Here is an 8,184-nt window from a genome sequence, read left to right as displayed (position 1 = left end):
TATTAAAAAGTTATAAATTTTAAATTTTAAAATTGGGATATGTAAAATATATAATTTATAATTTAAATTTCAAAAACAGTAAAATTATTTTTTTTAAAAAGTAAGATTAATAATAATAATAATTTAAATTTTTAAATATATTTGAAATATATTTATTTAATATGATATATTTTTAAAATGATTGAGTGGAATATAAGATACATAAATAATGATGAGTATTAATATTAAAAGAAATATGAATAAAAGAAATATATTGTTATAAGGATGATATGAAATGAACCCTATTTTTTGGATGAGATGTTTATTATAATGATGTATTAATAAATATTAATGTTAAAACAATGAATACGTGCTTTTTCTTTTGAGATCGACGTGATAACAGCCTCTGACGTCTGTTACAGAAATCAAAACTTCTGACAAGATCTCTCGAGACATCCATCAGCCCTCCACTTTTAAGTAGCTGTCACAGAAAAATAGCCAAGCCCATAACTAAGCTACCGTTCTTGCTTCTTTGCAAGTAGCTGCTGCCCAACAAAACAAAATTACATGGTGTATAGTAATTTAACAATTCTACAACATCATGATCAAAACAATTGCCCACCATAGAGCACTAATTGATGCAGCAGGAGTCAAAATCAAGGGGGCTATCAACCCAGAATGCTCATCGAAACTTCCCTCGTCTACCCCTTGATTGGATTTGAACTCTTCTGTCGAGTGTTCTTGATCTTGCTTGCATCTTGCCACACCGCGAGGTACATCCCCTGAAGTGATGGCACTGTAACACAAATTTGGATTGTTCCAAGACGCAAATCTCTTTCCCATCCTCTCGTAGAATCCTCGAGGGAACTGGAGCTTTCCACTCAGGTTGTTGTCATTGAGGTACAACGTGGTGAGAGAAGGCAGGTCTGCAAATTTAGAAGAAACAGTGCCACTGAGCTGGTTCCCATCGAACGCAACGTACCTCAATATCTTCAGGTCCGTAATGGCCTTAGGAATCGCACCGGTCAAGCCCATATGAGACAGATCCAATGTAGAGAGGTTTTGCAAAGCTCCCCACTCGAATTCCAAAAGATTTCCTCCCCATGGATTGTAAGCCAGAAGCAAATCCCGGAGTGATCCTAATTTTGGCATTGCACCTAATAAGGAGTTGTTCCTGAGGTCTAGTAGGGTGAGTTGCGTCCATTTTCCCAGCTCTGCTGGAAGACTTCCCTGGAACTGGTTGTTGCTGAGATCGAGCTTCAAGAGTGAGCTGAGATTGCAGAGGGAAGCAGGGAGAGAACCAGTCAAGTGATTGCTGCTGAGGTCCAGGATCAATAGATGCGCCATGTTGGCGAACAGAGCAGAAGGAACTTGACCGGAGAACTTGTTTACAGATAGCATCAGTCTCTTTAGATTGACCAAGTTGGCAAGCTCCATTGGCAGCTCACCGCTTAACGAGTTTCCCACCAGAACTAGGGAGTTGAGGTTGCTGAGCTGACCCAAATTGGGTGGAATATTCCCGGTGAGTCCGCGATTCGACCGGAGTTCTAAGCTCTCCAAGGTTGAAGCCAGTCTCTCCCAATTGCTTGGTGGGATGGTGAGTTGCTGTTGATCAGAGGAGAAGCAATCGAAGATGGAGAGGCTATTGAGATGCTTGAGCTGGAACAGCTGTGGATTGAACTTGGCGTCGGATGAACACTCCAGGGAGTTGCCAAGGATCGGGCCGATGTTTAAGGAAGTGACATACCACAAACCGTCAAACAGATCGCAGGAAACTCCCTGCAGTCAAAATTTTCAAAATCAATCTTTGAAATCTTTGAAAAGGCATCAAATATTTTGAGGAACAGTGAGAACCTGTATCTGCGTGCAGCCACAAGGATCAGGATAAAGATCTGAACCGTTCCACCACTTTCCGACCAAGTCTTGGATCACTGCGTACAAGGCTTCCTGCTCTGCTTTGTCCATTGGAACATTGGAGCTCTCTGCTTCGGCCAGTGCATGGAAGAGAAGGAGATTTAGGAGGAGAAAAGCCCACGAAGAAGTGATCCTCCACATCCCCACTCCTCTCCTAATGTTGAAGTTTTGCAGTAAGAGAAGAAGCAGAGCTTATAACTATGCTCGTGTCGTGAAGCCAGACAATTTCACGTCGACGGAAATAACTTGGACCTCTCCCCGTCTAATAAATTAAATTATCAAATATCTTGAAAAATCCAAGAATAACTAAGTAGAAATGGAGCCACGAGCTTGGGTGTTTGAATTTAAAATTGGTTCACTTTTACAGTTCAAACTTAATATCAAAATAAATCATATGGCGTGACAAATAAAAATTCTTAATCAATTTTAAGATTGCATGATTACACCAGCGGAGGGCTACATTTCCTAACAAGAAATAACTGTCAAGTTTTGAATATGAAAATATAGAAAATTGATTAGTTATTTAAGTTTTCTATATTTTATTGGATTAAAAGAAAGTTAACAGGTTAAAAAATTAAAGGCTAAAATAATTTAACTAGGGCTTAAGCTTAATAAAAATAAATAAAATCAATACATATGACTAACTTTACTAAAAACAAACTTGGACTGGAGTCCATCCAACCTTTGGGGTGGCTTTATCCCCGGTAGTGTTTGCAAACCAAAAAGGATGAAACAAAAGAAAGCTAAGGGCAAGAGCATCCATGGGAATTCCTTATCTAGGTGGCTTAAGAGCATCCATAGTTGGAGCTTCTTCGGAGCTCCCACTATGACGTGCCATAAATGAGAAACCTCCCTCTCATAGTGGGAGGGAGGTTTTTCATTTACACGAAGAAGCGGCTCTGTGGATACAGAGCCGCTTCTTCATGGTTTTCAATTTTTTTTTTCTATTTTAATTTTTTTAATAATTAAAAAAAAAGACAAGAGAACAACGGCTAATTTATTGCATGTCGTTGAACAACAATTAATTTTTAGCCGTTGTTCAACGTTTTAATTTAATTATTTAATATATAAAAAAATCTATAAATATGGGACATATTTCATTCATTCCATTGCTATTTTTGCTCTCAGCTCATTTCTTTCTTTCATTCCCTATTTGTATTCGAGATGGATGAAAATCTCAATACTTCCTTTACAATCTTTTGAATTCTTCAAATATGGAAGGAAATACATCTTCTCAAAATACTCGCACTCTTCCAAATATCCAATATCCTCATATTTTCTCTCATCCACGATATCCTCCAAATGTTCAAAATATTTCATATGTTCCACAATATTGTCCAAAATTTTCAAATTCCCAAAGTTCTCAAAATTTTTTGCAGACGTGGAATCCAAGTAACGCCGCCCCAGCTCCATTTGGTATGTATCCATCCCAAGATTTGTCAGCAATGGGTAGCCAACTTGCGATACATTATCCTTACGTATTTTCTCCTACTCAACCACCTGTCATACATTCGATTGAATCAAGAAGGGCAACTATTGATCCATCTATCAGCGACAAAGAATCTCTAACACCGTCATCTGTTCCTGCAACTCAGTTGCCACCACCCTCATCACAAGAGGAGCGTGAAGTTGAGCTGGAGGAAAATGAATCGAAACGAAGATTTTGGTCTCTCGATGAAGATGTGGTCCTTGCGAAGTCATGAGCAACTATAAGCACTGATACAATCATTGGTAATGACTAGAAGGATCAAACTTTTTGGAAACGTATAGCTGATTACTACAACAAACATCGCTCCACTAGATCTATGACGAGAAGTTATCAACGACTAAAATCACATTATTATAGATTTGCACCGATGGTAAATAAATTTTCTGCAACTTATAATAATTTTTATACTCATCGGCAAAGCGGTTGGAGTGACGAGAATGTGTTGGAGAATGCATTGAATATATGGAAAGCCAACAACAAAGGCAAGAATTTTAAGTATATGCATGTGTGGAGGGTTCTCAAAGAATATGAAAAATATATTCCACAATCAATTGCTCATTACTCTAACAAGAAGGCAAGGACATCCGAATCAGGGGGAACACTTCAACATCAAATCCAGATACAAGTGTTGATTTAGATGACTCTGAAGTCTGCATTCGTCCTATAGGGCAAAAGGCAGCAAAGAGAAAGAGCAAATCTAAAGCCAGAGAGGGCGACATAATGGAACATAGCATCGACAAAGAATGACAAAATATTAAAGAATATCAAATCCAAAAAATAGCTTTGCGGGAAGTCGAGATCTTTCATAAGGATTATGAAATTCTTATGAAGGATACCAGTGAGATGACACCAGGACAACTTTATTTACATGAAAAAATGGTGGAAAAAATTAAACAGAGACATGGCTTGGTGTAGATGAGTTTACGTTTATTTTTATATATTATTGTAATTTATGTCTTTTTATTTGATGCACTGTAATATTTATGTATTTTTTTAATTATTAATGTTGTTTCATGTTAGCAATTTATAAATTTAAATTTTATAAAAAATTAATGGTGTATAATGTAAAATATGAAGGAGAAATGAGAATTATATATAATGAAAAGTGTGGGACCCATGAGGGAGTTGTTGAGAGGTTTTTTGATAGTGGAAAGAGGTATGAGGTTTTTAACTTTTGATGTGGCGCAGACGTGGCAACGAAGGAGCTCACAATGGGTTCTAACTACTGTGGATGCCCTAAGTGAGGGAGCTCTTTCTCATCGTGGGACGGTGGGAGGGAGCTCCCTCGTTTCTACAAGATGCGGCTCTCCCTTTTTTGTTAATTTTTTTTAAAAAAATAAAACAATAAAATATCAAAAAAAAATAATTTATGAAAAAAATATGAAATACATAAAAAAGTTATTGATTTTTTTTTTTTATAGTGGAGGAGATGTATGAAGCTAATGTGACATCTAGGGTTGTAAATGAACTAAGTGTTCGTGAATCAGTTTAGTGTTCAGCTTGGTAAGAGTTTATTTATATTCGTTCAATATACATAAAATTAATTAAATAAACAAGCTTGAATAGTTCATTAAGCTAAATAAATAAGCTTGAACACATATGTGTTCAGCTTGTTAACATTCGTGAATAATATTCATGAGCAATGTTCGTGAAAAATATTGATGAACCATATTTATTAGTAATTTTTTTAATATGCTAAATAAATAATAAAATAAAATAAAATAAATAAATTTAAATTATCAAATTTAATAATCAATCAAACAACTAAAAGTTTCAAACAATCAAACAAATTTGAATTAAGAACTCGATAACATCTAAACGAATCAAGCTCGAACCAAACTCAAACCAATCTTGAACTAAGCTCATGTCAAGTTTGAATTGAGATCTCGATAACATCTAAACGAACCAAAATTAAGTTAAACTTCATACAATCTCAAGTTCATAAAAATAAATCAAATTAAGTTTGAACAATCATTTCAAAAACTTGATTCATTTTAAGCTTAGCTCGGCTCGGCTCGGCTCGATTACCTTATTAAACAAGCTTGAATATCTCAAAATTCGACTTGACTCAGCTTGTTTACCGTCCTAATAACATCAACGGAATTCTTGAAGAACTCCTGCAACTATGGAGGTTCTAAAACCCAAAAACATTAAAGAGAGGACAACGATCTCAAAGGGTGGCATTTATTGGAGTTCGTTAAATCTGAGATGGAAATGGAAACAAAAGAGTAAAGCGAGTAAAGTAGGGGAAAGGATGGATGCGCCATGCATGGCCGTAAGTATAACGAAGGAAGATCTCGTGAGAATTGTACTTTGATCAGTCGGTAATTCATAGCCCAACCCTTTTTTCAGTTTCATAAGTTTGATGTTGGAAAGACCTCAACATTAATTTCTAATAATTAAGGTTTTTTTACAAGAATCTAAAACTAATTATTTAGGATAAATTTTAATTTATGCATTGTGGTTAATTAATTTAAAACATAAAAAACAATCTTGTAATCTAAAATTAAATGAGGACCATGTCCTTTACGTGCATGTTACTCTACGGCTGTTGCTGCGGCTGCATCTCGTTCTTGTTCTACATGCAGAAGTCTATTCATTTGGCTCTTCTTTCACACATTTACTGATAATGCTGGATTCCGGTGTGGCAGTTCTTATATATGCTGCTTCTGATCTCCATTCTTTTCTTTCGTTTATAAAACTATCTTTTAGTTTCAATTTGATCCAATTGACATTTTGATAATGGAATGGGCTAAACTTGATTAATTTAAACTGAAAATGGTTGAACTGTGACTCACTCATTTAGTGTTGTAGAAGCGACAAACATGGCACATATTAAAGTAGCAGGCAGGAGCGAAGAAGAGGAGCAGTAAGGACATGACCGGGGAATTAGTGAAAAGCAGTGTCTTGACGTTGGAGTTCTGTAACTAGAAAGGCGTTGCTGGTTCAACAATGTAAGGGAGAAAGCGGGACTGCCCTTGTGCTCCAGTAGGTGTAATGATAAAGGTACAGAAAGCGATGTTTCGATGCTTGCGTAGGACGGCCAGAAAGCAGCTCGATCTCATGAATGAGCGTGGACTTTATCTGATCTTGCATGTACCGTCAACTGTTGCCTGATCCTACCCTATTCACCCATTTCATTTAACCAGTTGTCATTTAGCAAGTAGCAAGTAGTGTCGCCATTCTATTGGGATCTTACATCTATACACATATTTTATTTATTTTGTTTGAGCAGATTGATGAAAAGGCAGAAATAATAACAATTGTCGACTGTGGAGTACAAGTTTCAAATTTAAAGAAAACTGCTATTTTTTTTTTTCAATTGTACAAACTTCCGAATTTTGTTGGTGGTGAAACAGGATTGGTGACAGAGTAACAGTGCATACGATAGACATTGCCATGATTATTTCTTCCCACGTAGATCGCACCAATCAGAACCATCCCATAAGAGCCTTGAACTTGAAGATTTTCTTAGAGGTGCTTGATGCACAAAACATATACACTACCAATTCCAGAGTACGCACATTCGAATTACCTTATGCAATAATGAGAGTTTGAGGCTTTCTGCTGGGACTGATCTGCTCTGTCATCGCAGTGAGAGCAAGAAGGCAGGGCAACTTTATGGCCCATCTTTCTCCTACTGACCCTGGAGAGTACTCAATGTACAACTCATGCCGCGCTGTTGTAGATGGGCATCCATGACTACGGGAGGAACAACAGAACAAGGGCCACTTGCATCGTCATGACACACAGTTACAAACACGACACACCGCCACTCCGGAGAGAATCAGCAACGAACTGCATTAATGTTGATGAGGTGGCAGTGGCCCATGAAATAATGGACCACCCTCTCCAATGTGCATCAAGCCAAGCCCTGCCATGCTGGCTTTAATATCTTTGGCAGCTTCTCAGATCCATCCGGTGTCTTGGGTGTGAAGCAGATCTTTGCAATAACTCAGCCATCAATGGAGGTAAAAGATAAGTCACGCAGCTAGTCCCTTCTGTCTGTTGCATGACACACGAGCAAATTGATAGGAAAATGTCGTGTGATAAGCTAAATGAAAGACGAACCAAACAGGTAGATACATCAGTAGCACAATCTTCGTAAAGCCTTAAAATGTTGGGGTTAATAGGAGAAATTATCCACTTCTCGTCGCTGTCGCTATCTTCACTCCATTCGGCAACAGGATTATCAGGTTCTGATTCTACTGCCGTCACTTCATTTGCCACTACCCTATGTCCCTATCTTCACCAGTCTGATCACTTGGTCCAACAGATTGGTTAGCATCATCCTCATGGATCTCCATCTCTTTATTGTCAGGGACTACAGTTCTTCTCTAAGTGAATATCCCAATTACACAATAGAAAAGGACTAAATCATTAATGCTGACCCATTAAGTCAACCCCTAAACGAGATATTTTTAACTGATCCTAGCAGACTTGCAGACCGACAACAATGCTAGTATTCAAAACCTTCTTCAACATGACCCAAAGTTAGTGAATTGATATTTAACAGTATCAACACCCCTTGGGGAAGACAGAGACTTATCCGAACAAGTGTATGAAAGATCTGAACCTCCATGGCATGTTGGTGTTGGTTACTACTCGGAAAGCCTAGAGGTTTCACTGTACAAAAATTTTGTACAAAGGTCTGAACCTTTTCCTAGCTACCATGTGTTCTTTTAAATTAAATTTTGGATCGCCTGCGGAACTTAACACGTTTGATCCAAAACTTAATCTATTTGTTCTTTTATGTTTTGACTTGGATCTCCTGCGGAACTTAACACGTTTGACCCAAATCA

General features: G+C 37.4%; 1 protein-coding gene across 1 annotated transcript; it reads right to left on the bottom strand.

Annotated features, from left to right (window-relative positions):
• Positions 1-429: 429 nt before the first annotated feature.
• On the bottom strand, positions 430-2,124 carry LOC121990384 (piriformospora indica-insensitive protein 2-like). Its single transcript, XM_042544522.1, has 2 exons — positions 1,834-2,124; positions 430-1,758 (listed from the first exon to the last, which is right to left on the bottom strand). Exons 1-2 carry the CDS (start codon positions 2,032-2,034, stop codon positions 571-573), a joined length of 1,389 nt encoding a protein of 462 aa, XP_042400456.1. The 5' UTR covers positions 2,035-2,124; the 3' UTR covers positions 430-570.
• Positions 2,125-8,184: the final 6,060 nt, after the last annotated feature.

The sequence above is a fragment of the Zingiber officinale genome, chromosome 6B, assembly GCF_018446385.1.
Source record: "Zingiber officinale cultivar Zhangliang chromosome 6B, Zo_v1.1, whole genome shotgun sequence".
Taxonomy (NCBI): domain Eukaryota; kingdom Viridiplantae; phylum Streptophyta; class Magnoliopsida; order Zingiberales; family Zingiberaceae; genus Zingiber; species Zingiber officinale.
The sequence above is the reverse complement of the archived record's forward strand: the minus strand, read 5'-3'. Positions and strand labels throughout refer to the sequence as shown.